Here is a 15,217-nt window from a genome sequence, read left to right on the forward strand (position 1 = left end):
ACTATATATCAATTAAAAAAAAAAAGGTAAAAAAAAAGTATTTAACAATCTGGCTTATTTTCTCCCAACAAACTATTATAAATTGACAGATACAGATATCTGGACAAAGCACAGAAAATAACATAAAAGAAAAGTGTTTAACTTTACATTAGAAATATAAAATTAGCAATAAAGTTGAGGATGATTAAAAATGTGGCCAAAAGACAAATATCATATGATATCACTTATATGTGGAATCTTAAAAAAAATGATACAAATGAACTTATTCACAAAACAGAAATAGACTCATAGACAGAAAACAAACTTACAGTTACCAAGGGGAAAGTGGGGGGAGGGAATAGGAGTTTTGGATTAACAGATACACACAACTGTATATAAAATAGATAAATAAAAAGGACCTACTGTATAGCACAGGGAACTATATTCAGTACCTTGTAATAACTTATATGGAAAAGAATCTGAAAAACTATATATATATAGTTTATATATAAAACTGAATCACTTTGCTGTACACCTGAAACTAACACAACATTGTAAATCAATTATACTTCAATAAACAAACAAAAAGTTGTCAAATAACGGACGTTTTACATTTTGCCAGCTCTGACATAAGACACTTAGAATTAATTTAGAACATAAGGCACCTTAAAAAAGGACCTTAAAAATGATGCAGCTCAGTGCTTTTCAAGTTTCTTTAAGCTGTAGAATTCTTGGTTTAAACACCTATCAGGAAGACCAACGTGTAACACCAGGTACATGAGAGGTGCTCTGTCTGCAGGGCAGAGAAAGAAAGATGGGGTGTCCGAGGCCCTTTGAAGGGGCCCCAATGGTCTTCAGGAAGCACAGGTTGAAATCTCATGACCTTGTAATATACTCTTGGGATAAATGTGAGGAACTGGTGTCACAGGAGATCAAGTAATCTGTTGGAGGAATTGGAGCTGCCCAACAGCAGAGTTAGGACCTCAACTCAATTCTATAGACTCTGGGCAGACAGGACTCTGAGGAGTCTGGAGTTATCACCTGGGTCCAAGTTATCAGCATGTCTTTTCATTACTGAAGGGAGTTACAAAATTGTTGTTATAAAACTGTTACAAAATTCCAAACCTTGAAGAAATGTATACTTTAAAATGTGCAAGTTTCTCTTTCCCTCTCTTTTTCTGCACTCCCATCTCCAATCTGATTCTTCAGAGAAAACCAGTGGTGATAGTTTGACGGGTGTCCTTCTAGAACTACACACACACACACAATGTAAATCCTTTTCTTTGTCCTGTTTCTTCTTAGCCAGCTCTATTTCTACTTTTTTCATGGCACTTATCACTTTCTAACGTCCTCCATACTTTATTTATTTATCATGTCTATTATTTATTGTATGTCTTTTCCTACTAGAACAGTCTCTGTGAAGGCAAGGATATTTGCCTGTTTTGTTCACTGATGTTTCCCAGTTCCTAGAATGATGCTGGCATGTGGTAGGCACTCAGAAATATTTGTAGAATTAATGGGTGAATTAATAGGATTAATAGGAAGAGCACAGAGGATTTTTAGGGCAGTAAAACTAGTCTATATGATACTACAATGGTAGATACATCCAAACAATGGAATATTATTCAGTACTAAAAAGAAATGAGCAATCAAGCCACAAAAAAGAACATGCAGGAAGCTTAAATGCATATTACTGGGTGAAAAAAAGCCAATCTGAAAAGGCTACTTGGAAATTAGGGGTTTTGAAATGAGAAACAGAATCGGAGTTTCTGCAATGGCATTATGTCTCCTGAATTTGTGGCTTATTTTAATGATGGCATAATTGATAATTGATGTGAATATTTCATCTAAAAATGAGTATTTTCCATAAACTATTTTTAAAAGTCCACTGAATCATTTATTATGAAAAGAAAAAATTGCCTTTTATAATTTCTCACTGGTCTCTAATGTGGACAGGTCAAAAATGTTGACAGAGGAAACCCAGGGACTTGGTGTGCTTTAATTAGCTCTTTTTCACTGACCCCAAGTGGGTCTGCCAATATGTGAAATGAGGCTCTGTCTGCTTTAGACAGACTCATCTGCTCTTTGTAAATATGCACCTCTATGGCAATGGACTGTAACACAAATAAATGCCACCAAATTATCAAACACGTGAATTCCTGATTGCCAACTGTGTGATTGCCTACGTTTTTGGAAAAACATTCAAAAATCCTCCATCATCTAAAGTTTGATGGTTAATGTGGAGCAAACAAGAGGAAACCATCTTTTTTCCACCCACCCATTTCCTCTGTCATATCAAAACCCTTTACCCAGCCATATAGTCTCTTTCCAGTTTCCTGGCTACCAGCTCTTCAACAACAGAGCTCAGAAATATAGATTTGCTCAGTTTTTAAATGAGATTTGATGATATCTAGGGACCATTTTGTTTCCCTACAGGGCACATACTGCCAGTTTCATAATGAAAGTAAATAAAAAAAAATAACATTCACTTTCCTGAAATTTGGTTTGTGGCAAATTGGATTGGAATGTACCCTTCTGCTGGGGACCATCAGTGGCTCAGGACCATTTTGTCCACCACTGTATGCTTCGGAGTAAAGACAGTCCCCAAACAACAATAACAGAAGACTGATAATAATCTCTGAGTATGAGCTTCCCTAAAAAAAAGATAAAAATACTCACTACAGACATAAAAGTATAATGCCATATAGCCTTCTATTTTACAAATAATACATTTAGAAGAATATATTTAAGAATATGAAATATGTCACAGCGGACTACTTCTGCTCCTAGCTATCTCCTCCTTTTCTTCCTCCTCTTTCTTCTTCTTTTAATGTGGCTACTTTTAGGGCGAGATATACTGCAAGGCACTCCTATGCATTTTTTGCTCAGTTTATGTACTTACTTTTGCTTCTGTTTATTTATTAGCACAGTCCCTTTAAATCCATTAGACACCTACCCAAGGTGGACACTATATTAGAGGAACTAGCCATTTCAAGAGTTTAGTTGACTCATTTCATTTACTGACAGATAATTTCTCCCAATTTCCATACAAAACGTGCTTATCAATCTCACTTTGCACTGTTTCCTAGCTGGATGAATAAACATCTCATCCATAGATAATATCAGGTAAACCAAATGCAAGTATGCAAATAAGCAGCACACTTCTTTGTCCAATAGCACAGTTAGGGCATTTTTCTTTAGTCATTTATTTGAATGTGCAAAGGAAATCAAACTTTTTATTTTTTAATAAGAGCTTGTGAAAATATAACTAATGAGAAATAAAGTTATCTGATGCCCTCTAGGAGAACAAGTTAGGTTGTGGATTTAAGTGCATAACATCCTTACCAGTGACATTGTATCTGTCTAGGCCTTACAGCTACTCTTGGCTGGGGATGAACAAGGGCAGTGACTTGATGTTAACTTGATAGAGGAGTTCAGAAGGGGTCTTTTCATATTATTTGGGTGTTTCTCATGGGCCAATGTAGATTACAGAAAGCAGGATGTGTGTGGCAGGAGAAAGTGAAGGGGAGAACCCTGCCACCATCCTACCTGTCTTCTTTTGATTCAAATCCACTCTGGAGAAATGGGAACTGGTGAGTAGGTCACCCAAGATAAATTCCAAAGCACCAAGAAAAATTCTCTAGAAAATTTTTTCCCTAACAAGTGTTCTCCAAACGAGTTCAGTGGACCACATTGGTGAAATGAGGTTCCAGAGAATTTGTGACATCTTCCTATTTTGTTGTTTTCCCTCTCAAATTGTGTGGAAAAACTTTAGGATTTTTCTCTACCTGCATATCTTACAACTCTTCCCATGGGTAAATGATTCTAATCCTAGGATTAAACCAATCTATTCTAAACAAGAAAGAAAGAAACCTCCCCCAGAACCATTAAGGGGATCAGTGTTATCATTATCCTCCAGATTGGACCAACTGAGGAGAAAGAGGTAAAAGACTGGTGTGGGCTTTGTCTCCTCGGTCATCCCAATATGAGGCTGGACTTGACTACATGCAAAATTTCAATAAGGAAGCCTTATTTATAATTAATTATGAAAACAGCACCTGCTTCTTGATATTTACAATGAGCTGTATTTTATTTTTGTAATTCTCATATCTGTTCGAGTCAAGAAAAATCAACTCATGTGGGTCTATTAGAGAAAGGACCACATTACCAGCTTTAAAATTAGCTTTCTGCAAGTCAGCTTTGCTGATGTGCTCTACAGATGGGATGTATTTTCACTCAATCAGGAAATACTTCAAAGCGAACCAAGGCAGCATTGATGGGTTCTTGTAAGATTTTATATCTTCCTTTATAGAACTCCAGTGATGGGCCAGATTTTCAAGGATTTATTTCAATACCATGTGCTTTGTTTTTAACCTCTAAATCATTTTTGTTCACATAAATGAATACCAGTGATTCAGATTTTTAAAATACCCCTTGCCAGATGAACAAAATTCCTCTGGTCTTTTATGTAAACATAATCAGGCAGGTATTAGACTATCACTCTGCACATGAATACATTAACTTTCAGTGGCTGGCAAACCTGCTCCTATGCCAGAGGTCAATGGAGCCCAGGAGAGAATAACTGACTAGGGAATAACAGGCTTTCATACCCAAAATGAACTGCTGACCCAGCTTCAGTAAGACCTGGGGTTTGACAATTTTTCCAAATATGATGATAGATTTGTGCTGATCTATTGCCCATTGCCTGTTCCCACTGTGATCAATATCATGCAGTAATAAGATGGCTGACTGAGGACAAGAATGCTATTTGTGACTTGATTCACCACATACTGAATTCTGCTGTACAGTGACTATGAGGCTCCTGTTCTTTCAACATATTTTATTACTGAAGTATTATGTTGAACCATATGAAAGTGATGTTTTTGTCAGTCAAAATAAGGAAGTTGAACATCAGTTTTTTTCATATGATTCAAACCAATACAAAAAGAACTTCTTTAAAGGATTGTTTTGTCATGTCCTTTTAGCACAGTCTAAAATTATTCTTAATTCTTTGTTGTTGTTCTTATTTCCTGCTGGCTTATTTGTCTTTTTAATAGTGTGGAAGTGGTTTTTATGGTTCTCCTCTATGTTTCTTGATTACTTTGCATAATTTAGCAAGAAAGACTAAATATCCCTCTTTTATACCAACAATACATTAAACAGAACACAAATCCTAAGCCTAAATCTTTCATTAAATTTTTAAGGAAAGAAACACAATATTGTTGAGCTGAGTGATCTCATGACAATAAGCAAAACTGTGTCAGCCAGATGACTGCTGGAGTTTTGCTGAGTGGTTTACACAATCTGAAATAATAACAATGTGTCCCCTGCAGTCAGTACCAGTCCCTTCTCCGTGGATGTATTTACAGTGAGTCATATAAATCTTCAATCCCTCACTCATATCTCAGTGCAAGGCATTTCCCAGGAACTTCCAGGAAATTACAAAAGCATGAATGAATCCAAAATGTCAACTTAAAAAAATACATTCTCAGTTCTAGGCCATGCTTGGTAGAAAACATGAAAAGAAAAAACTTTTTTTTTTTTTTTTTAAGTAAAGATGATGGATTCATTCAATATTTTGTGGAAAAAACCCAAGTCCCCTAGTTAACTCTCAAACTCCCAAAAGAATTCAAGGCCATAAGAAATATCATTTTGACAACTAGATGCTTGAAGTAACTCTGCCAGACTTCTTTCACATTTTCACAAGATTAAACCTCACTGTATAGTACATCTTTAATGATTTAAGCTAAACTTAAAAAAAAAACAAACTATTCCAGTAGATGAAAATGTATCTAACTTTATATTTGCTACAGACGTCCTCTGTCAAACTGGGAAATTCACTTAACCTTTCTTATATTAAATTCTCCAACATGTGTGTTAAATACATAGATAATTAGTGAAGCATGCAATTGTTAAGAGTGTGTTAATTCAGTCTTATTGATTTTAGCCATTCTCAAGTCCTGGTGTACTTAATTATCCAAAACTTATATTGAATATGAGCAATATCACTTCTATTGTTACCATTTCAAAAAAGAGTTTTAAGAAGGCTAATCAATAAATTAATGTAAACACTTTTGAAAATGTCAGATTCCCTAGAGATCACCACACTAAGTGAAGTAAGCCAGACAGAGAAAGACAAATATCATATGGTATCGCTTATATGTGGAATCTAAAAAAAATGATACAAAATGAACTTATATACGAAACAGAAATAGACCCACAGACATAGAAAACAAACTTATGGTTACCAAAGGGGAAAGGGGGAGGGAGGGATAAATTAGGAGTTTGGGATTAACATATACACACTAATACATATATATAAAATGGATAAACCAACAAGGACCTACTGTATAGTACAGGGAGCTATACCCAATATTTTGTAATAACCTATAAGGGAAAAGACTCTGAAAAAGAATATATGTATATACACACACACACACATATATATTTATGTATAACTGAATCACTTTGCTGTACACCTGAAACTAACGCAACATTGTAAATCTACTATACTTCAGTTTTTTTAAAAGAGAAAATGTCAGATTCTATACAAACATGCTAAACAGTAATATTTGTCATTACAAAATGCTTGAACCGCCCTTTTCCTTTGGTAGCATGAGAATCCACCTTCCTCTGATATGGAGTGGGAGAAAGGAATAGAAAGTAGAGTATGAAAAAACCCTCCTAGTACCTAAACATGAAAGGGGATGATGGTCAGTGGGTGGGTAAATATAAATTGGATTCCCCATCCTTCAGCTGTGTTTCTTTCTAGAAGAGAGGCTGCCTGGCTTTTTCTATGAGAGCTGAAACCTGTGAAAAGATGTTATGTCCTAGGAGTGGGCAAGGACCTTAATCTAAATCTCAAGGGAAGAACATGGCTGCTGCTTAAGAGTGACTGTAGGAAAGATCTAATTAGCCCGAGAGTGCCTGCAGCCATCCACACCTGCTCAACCCACTACCAGAAGGGTAAGCCTGCCCTGGACACTCTGCCATTTTAGTACCTGTGTCTCCAACCCATCATCTTTCCCGGGGTCAGGACTAGGGCACAGAATTTAAAGGAGCACCAGAAAATTTAGTAGTCAAGATAAATAATATTTTTAAAAATCAAAATTAATACAAAAAGTCCATGATAAACAAAATATCAAAACTGTAAATAAAGACATGCTCAATATTACTACTTACCTCCTTTTGCCTCAGCTCATTATGGCTTGGCAAGATGTTGTTACTAATTCTGACTTTACTTAAAATTTTACTGAGCTTTTTTGGCAACTCCTTAAATGGGGCACCTCAGGGAAGTTCCGGCCCTGACATTCTTTTCTTACTTTGTCCGTTGTTTTCTGACTAGCTCACACTCTCACTGGCTCCTGACCTTGCATCACCTCCTGACTATGGCTTCGATCTTTTCTTTCGATAGTCTAACCTCCAAGAGATCAGGGAGTGCGTCTGTTTGGTTCATAACTGAACCTTTGGCACAGTGCCTGGCATACGGTAGCTGCTTCATAAGTGCTTGCTGAATGAATAGAAGGAAAATCTCCTGGAGCTCGATGCTGCCCATAGCTTTCTTGCATGATTATGTGGATTGAAAATGCCTCTGGTTGGACACCTACCCCAGAGTCTATTTTGGGGGCCACATATCCCTTTCCAGAATTTTCCTGAACACTATGGATGGGAAACCAGAAACAATATATTTTGAGGTTTGAAAAAATGAGAGTTGGTAGATTTAGGTAGATTCAAATGGAATCAAAAAGATGATTAAACTTACTGGGGAAAAAAAGCAATTAAAATAATGTAAGCATATTTTCAAATTATCTATTTTGCAAAAGATCCAGAAGGGTATGGCGATTTACATTACTGGAGTTTTATTTTTTTGTTTTTTCTAGCGATACCTGAAATTTCTTAAGTTTGGTGAGTTCAGGTCACTTACCTTCAATGGTACACTGGTCAGGGACTGGAATCTTCTTTCCCATTTCCACAGCATATGCTTTCACTTTACTGAGGTTTTCCTTTAAGTGCAAGTAGAGCTTATCATGGTATTCTACAGGCCTTGAGGTTGTATCTGGAGTTTCTTCCTGATAGTTTTCTTTAACTGTTTCTGGCAAATTCTCAGATTCTATATGTATAATATTTGGGTGTGAAACTGAAGAATTTACCAGTTGTGATCCATCAGTGTCTCCCTTAAAGGGCGACCTGTCATGTCCTTGGCCAAGTGGGTCTATTTCTGAAAGAGAGATGCTGGCTGGCGTATCTCCACTCTCTACAACTTCCCCATCCTCTGAACTCAAGTCATTCGTTAGCGCGGTGTGCAAAGCCAAACTCTTTGACCTACAATACAAACAAAGGGAAGGCTGAGGCAGGTAAAGAAGCTGGGCTACCGTTTACTGACAAGGAAAAGAAAGAATAATAACACTGGGGCAAAAGTTACTTCCTCTAGAGTGTGAAACTGAAAATTGGTGCTATTAACAGAATTTGATAAAACATACACATTATGTAATAAGCTAAACCTTTGTAGATCTAGGCTACCTCCCAAAACAAAGATTTAAAAATCAGTTTCATGGCAAAACTGGCTGGGAAATGGTGAACTTACATATGTATATTCTTTTTTCTACTTTTGCTTCTGCTTTTTCATCAGAAATCAAGAAAAGCTTTTGACAGTCATTCTCAATATCAGCATATTTATATTTAAGAAGTGTTTTTAAAAAATAAACCATAGGTTTGTGACTTTTATTTGAATTCTACTTTTAATATAGCGAGCTTCTTTGGGTAACGAAAGCACTGTGGATGAATTTTGCTATAGGTAAAAGATATTTAAAAACCACTTAATAAAAGTGTGATAACAAAACTAATAGCAAACATGAAGCACATATTCTAAAAACCAGCCAAACAAAATTTATACCTATTAAATCTAATGTCTTTTCTTTCCTCCTTAGAAATTTGGTCCAAACTATATCTTCTGATTGAGCCAGGGGTGTTGCCCTCAGCATTTATTTTCTCTTCAAAAGCCTGTATTTTAACCTGGAGCTTTTCATGATCTTCATTGTCATCAACAGTGAGGCTGGCTTCTTCCAGCTTCTCAAGAAATTCGATTTCAGTGCTGGGTTTTCTCCTAAAAGAATGAAAATCATTGCATTCGATGCTCATCACATATACCCTTCAGAACAATGTTAACTGCTTCTTATTCAAAACTGAAAACTGTACATGCTCAATTTTTTAATTTGTCATTTGACAAATATTTATTGAGTAACTACTATGGACACAGGTCTTTGAAATTGCTTCTACAGTGTATTCTGCCAGAAGTTTAGAAACATTGGTGTTTATGGCAACTTTGTATCAGAAATCCTTTTGAAGGATTCAGAGGATGAAAAGCAGTTTTTATGGTCATCTACCATATTCTTATCTAGCTTTCCAAAGCATGCTTTCATATGAAATTCATGCCAGGAATTTTCTAGAAAACTTATATATGCTGATCTGTTTGTACTGAAATTATTAGAATAAGAACATTTCAAATGGACTGTGTAAACTCATGGTTTTGTTATTTTAAGGAAATCAGTGGGACTCTTCCATTTTATGAAGCAAGAAAAATCTTTCTGAATTTTATTATGTTGGAGGAAAGAGGTTTTCCATGAATGACATTAATAGTTCCAAATATCTTGTATAGTAGAATTTATAAAACACTCTGTGGGTCATTAAAATTACCTCCTTTAAAGCAGGGGCTATTTGTGAAATAACTCTGTTACCTCTCTAAGGGCTAACAGTGGCTTAGACAGAGTAAGACCCCACAGACAAGCTGCAGAAATAGCTCACTGATGCTCACTGAGGTGCTGAATGATTGGAGAAAAGTAGTATGCATTTATATTCCCTTACCTGCCTTCTAATATCGAGCCAGACCAGAGCTACTTTAATTTCAATTTAATAATCACTATCAATCATATAATTTGGGGTTAGGATTAATTCTTTCCTTATAAACACAAGGGTTAATAATCTCTAGGAATCCATTCACCAAGATGGCTTAATAATTCTGTTGGTTGTCTGTGTGTATTTACTTGGTTTTCGTATTTTTCCTAGAGGTTGAGGGAAGGCGCCTCAAATTCACAGAAAAATCCTGGCTTTTTCAAACATATGGCTATTTTTCCATAAGGGCCAAAGTAAACCTGTCATATTTCTTAAGTTAGGGTGAGAAAATAAAATTTCGGTTTTCTTAGCGGCACTGCTTTTTTAGGGAAAACCAACATAGAGGGGCTGTTGATGATTTTTTTTCAGTTACTTTCCACCTATTCTGGGGCCATGTCTGTGGTGGGCATTGTTGAAGGGTTGGATCCTGCAGCTTTTCTGACTGGCCCAGAGAGGGGTCCTGGCCTTGAGGGAGGGTCCCTAGTTTTGGGTCCTCAGGGGTTGGAGTCCTCCTGTTAGTCCAGCCCAGGGAGAGATGCTGAAGGTGAAAACTGGGAAGGAGAGTAGATCATACATTAAGTAATAGGACACTGTTTATTGTGTAATAAGCTATTTCTGAGAAAATTTAAATGCATTTTTAATATAACTTTTATAGGCTTCCTATGGTTTTGCATAGATAATGAAAAACTTATTTTCCATCCCATGATTGAGTGAAATATACATGAGTAGATTTCAAGAACCAGCGCATGGGAATGAATGCTCATCTTGAACACGTTTCCCTTTCTGACACACATAAGATACTGGCTGCCCACAAACACATGGGAGGTTTTTACATCTTCCAGCCAGAAGATTCTAAAAGCCGAATTTTTACTCCTATTCCAAATAAGATCAAGATAGTGCTGTCATTGGATGGTATTTTAAAAACCATCATGATTACAAAGGTTAATTTTAAAAGATCCTTCTCAAGATGAGAAATTTGGGGGCAGTGTTTATTTTCTATCTGTGTTAGTCCATGGATAGTCGCCAAACTAAAGTATTCCTCTGGTTCCTTGGAACCTAATCACATTTCAAAAATGAAAGATACCTTTATTTTTGAACTTTATTTTAGAAATTTCTATAGCTGGGATTATTAAAACTTAAAAATTTGTGAAGCACAAAGTATACCCCAATATGTATATATCAGCTGTTGAGCATTAAACAAATTTTTAAATCTCAAAACATACAAGTTGTTAGAGGTATAGTTTCTTATGCATTTACTAGTTTTTTCTTTCTACATAAAGCTCTGGGTTATAACAACAGTTTAAATAATAGCATTTTCTTCCAAAAAACTTCAAATTTCACATGATTATAGTAAATCTCCCTCAATAATTTTATTGGATCAGTTTCTGATTTTTTTTAAATAAAATTTTCTTACTTATGGAGATCTTTTATTTCATGTCCTCTTCATACCAATTTCCCCATCTACAAAATGGAGATAATAACTATACTTAACTCATAGGGTTGTTGGGAATTTGAAATGACAGAATCGGTGTGAAGCACTGTTCCTAGCACAAAACAGGAAGTCAGGAGATGTTAAATTTTATTATTATTATTAATCGTTATTATTATTATTACTCCTCTGGAAGCTTTATCTGTCCTTGTCTAGGCATTGTGTTAATGTAAAAAGAAAACACCAATGGCCTAGACACAGGCAGATCAATATTCCATATCCTGGAAGGTACTGATGTCCCCTGGAGAATGCTACGGCATCAGACTTAAGGAGAGGACAGTCACTCAGCCCCCTTTCCCTGCCCCTGTCTCCAGTCACCAAGTGTGGGCTGTTAAGCACCATGGACTGTGTGAGTCAGAGCTCTCGTACCTGGGAGTATGCCTTCCTTCACCTTCAGATTGCCTTACAGCATCCCTGAGGGGACTCTGGGCATGAAAGAAGTTATGGGTTAACCCTAGACATCCGCTGACCCAAGAGGGTTAGGTCAGGTGCCTCTGAGGCAGGTTGCCAGGTATCTAGCCAAATGTGAATTTCAGATAAACAACAAATATTTTTTTAGTATAGGTATGTCTCTAATGGGACATAGTAAAAAATGTACTATACTAAAATGATTATACTTATACTAAAAAATTATTTGTTCTTTACCTGAAATTTAACTGGATGTCTTGTATTTCTATTAGTTTCATCTGGCCACCCTATTCCTGGGTAAATCCCTGCTGCTCAGTGGGCAGGGAACTATAATGCTCATCCTTGTTCCCCTGTGCCTGGTACAGTGCTTGACACTCACAGGTACCTGAAGTGTTTGCAGAATAAATGAACTGAGACCACCTACATCTCTGAAGCCAGCCTGCTCCCTGCACCCACAAAAAACCCTCTGGAGGTCTACCAGATGTCTATGAAGCACTGGCTGCTTCTCCTGGTCCATGGGGAGTAGGGAATGGGGCAGTGTCATTTGGTAAATATCAACTGTGGAGAGAAGCAAGGAGCAAGAGTAGGAGTGAAAAGAGGGATTTGCAAAGGGCTAAATAAGTAAAGAAGCAATGATAAAATGTCTGGGCCAGAAAAGTAATCTCTAGATATGAGGCTGATGAGTGTTACTGATGAGTAGGTTTCTCACCACAAAGAATTTCTCTCTTATACACGATCTTCCTTGTTTTTATGATTTGGAGATTTTATAACACAGGAGTCAGGGGTCAGGGGTGGTAATGAAGGGTCTCCAAGGTAGCCAAAGCCACATGATGGACCAGAGAGAATTTTCTGTTACTGACCATCAATCCACCTGGATTTGTCACAGAGTTTTGCCAGCAGAGAATTAGGATAAGTTTTTGTTCCAATAGGTTGAAAGGTCAGAAAACGGTAGGCAGAAGTTTGAATTTATAAAAAAACACTCACTGCTCTTTGACTTCTCCTCTTGGTTTTTAAATTTAGTATAAATAGATAGGAGAAAATTGTTCAAAAACAAAAATCTTTTAGAGAGAGGAACTCTGCATTCCTTTTAGAGCAAAGAAATGCATCACAAATGTGAAAGTATGGGTGGAGAGTGGAGGTCCCGGTCCTGTTTACATTTATTTGTGGGGGCCAGGGAGTTGGGCTCATGCAAGGGGGTTGTTATTTTTTTTTCCAGTTGTTGCTTTTAACTCCAGAGGTAATTTTACAGAAATCTTTGTCAGAGTTCTATAATCCCCTAAATATTAACTTGGCTTTAACTCAACATGCCACATTACAAGAGGCTCAGATGATTTCCAGTCTGAACAGTTTTTGGTGTCTATTGCCAAGGTAAAGTTTGTAAAAGCATCTCTAGGGATACCCAGGAGGGGCAGGGGAAGGCCTAACTATCTCCCTCTTGTGTGAGCGGGACTCCCCCTTAGAAACGAATTGGTCCTTGGGCAGTTCACTGCTCTCACTAAGCTGGGAGATGAGACTATAAAGCTGGCAGAGGTGGAGAGATTGGCAGCCTCTCCTCCTGGCTCCTTAAATCAAAGAAAAATAATATTAGTTAACTTTTGATGAGCTTGGCTTATGATCCCATGCCCAGGATATGTATCCTGCAGAGTTGAGCTTGTTAGAGGAGAAGTAGGAGAATATGATGGACCAAATCCACAGTCCTAAATTCTTAGGATGTTATGTTCCCTACTCTTCAGCAGTCTCTTGGGTCATCAATCATCATAAGAATGACAGAGATGATCCCCCAGCTCCACGGCACTGTCATCTGTTTTGGAACTGAAATGAGTAATGCCTCTGGAAAAGCTAAAATTGAATACTAAGGTAAAGGACAATGTTGAATCCAAATTCTTGGTACTCTCTTCTGCCCCTGACTGCCTCAGTGCACAAGAGCAGAGACCAGCAGGTGCTCAGTTATATGGGCACCAGAACATAGAACTCGCTGAAATGAAATGACTCCATGGTTTATTTCATCCACAACAAGATTCTTTTTAGGGGCTTCGAAAGGAGAGCGTGGCTGGGAAATAGACTGAATATGGCCTTCCAGGGAAAAGATCTAGGTTTATGACTCCAATCTCCTGTTAGTGACAGGCAAACCTCTTTATGACTTTTCTGTTATCTAAAAATGGGATCAATGATACTGTATCACCAGATTGCTGAAAACATTATAGAAGATAATGGATTTGACAGTGTAGCCCAATACAGAATGGGCATGAAAATGTCAAATGGTAAAACTCTAGGTGGCTACTGCCCAATGTGGACATTTGATACCGAAAGAAGGCAGCTTGTACAGGTGATACCAAATCTGGAAGATAAGGTTCTTCTTTTTCTAAGCCAGGAAGGACCATACAGTCCCTCCTACCTCTGCAGCATCCTAAAGACTGTGGACTATAGGAGAGCGACCCTCCCTACTGTGTGAGCATACAAGGACTGGGATACAGAAATGGTCGATTTTTAAAAAAATCTCTGTACTTCAAGGATGAATTCTGAGCAACTGCAGGCATGGAGAGAGAACAGAATCTGCTAATAGAACAAAAGTTTAAAAGTCCTGATACGAGGAAGTGATCACTCTAATACAGATGCTCAGTCATTTGTTTTCTTTTCATTTAACCAACACGAAAAGGAATGGGACACAGAAAAAGATCAGCAAAAAGTGCAAAGCCCCTGCCCTTGCTGCTTAAAGTGAGGCTGCTGGACCAGCAGAATCAGCATCACCTTAGAGGCTGTTGGAGATGCAGAGTCTCGGGCTCCATCCCAGACCTGCCGAATCAGAGTGTGCACTTTAACCCAATCCCCAGGTGTTCCAGTGCATATTCAAGTTTGAGAAGCACTGGCCCAGGCACTGAAAGAACAGAATCTTAAGCAGACCAGGGCAGAGGCACTTTCCCTTAATCAAGCAAAGCTGCCAGGTGTTTTACTAATTCTGTAGTGAGGTGAGACTTAATAAACTGTGTGTGGGACTTCTCTGGTGGCAGAGAGGTTAAGACTCTGCCTGCCAATGCAGGGGACATGGGTTCGACCCCTGGTCCGGGAAGATCCCACATGCCATGGAGCAACTAAGCCTGCGCTCTAGAGCCCGTGCTCCGCAACAAGAAAAACCACCACAATGAGAAGTCCGCACACTGCAAAGAAGAGTGGCCCCCGCTCGCCACAACCAGAGAAAGCCCGCGCACAGCAAAGAAGACCCAACGCAGCTAAGTAAATAAGTAAGTAAATAAATAACTGTGTGTTATTTGGAGTGTGGTAAACTGTATGCAGTTCCCTCACATTCCATAGCTTTATCCTTCTCAAGCCTTCCAGGGTCTTTATCAGTTCTGAGGGTAAAGGTACCTTTTCACTTTTTGCCCCTGACAGATACTGGTTCAGATGGACCCAGAATTGTTAGTCAAGGTTCCCGAGCCTAGAATGGGCAGACCTGGT

The 15,217-nt window shown here is 37.8% G+C and overlaps 1 protein-coding gene across 1 annotated transcript in view; it reads right to left on the bottom strand.

Moving 5' to 3' along the window:
- VEPH1 (ventricular zone expressed PH domain containing 1) overlaps positions 1-15,217 on the bottom strand; it is a 211,604-nt gene that overhangs the window by 87,827 nt on the left and 108,560 nt on the right. Inside the window, exons 8-9 of the mRNA XM_049709730.1 lie at positions 8,873-9,082; positions 7,904-8,301 (exon numbers count right to left, since the gene is read on the bottom strand). Coding sequence (XP_049565687.1) covers positions 7,904-8,301; positions 8,873-9,082 — 608 coding nt within the window. The remainder of the gene's footprint in view (positions 1-7,903; positions 8,302-8,872; positions 9,083-15,217) is intronic.

This window comes from Orcinus orca, chromosome 5 (assembly GCF_937001465.1).
Source record: "Orcinus orca chromosome 5, mOrcOrc1.1, whole genome shotgun sequence".
Taxonomy (NCBI): domain Eukaryota; kingdom Metazoa; phylum Chordata; class Mammalia; order Artiodactyla; family Delphinidae; genus Orcinus; species Orcinus orca.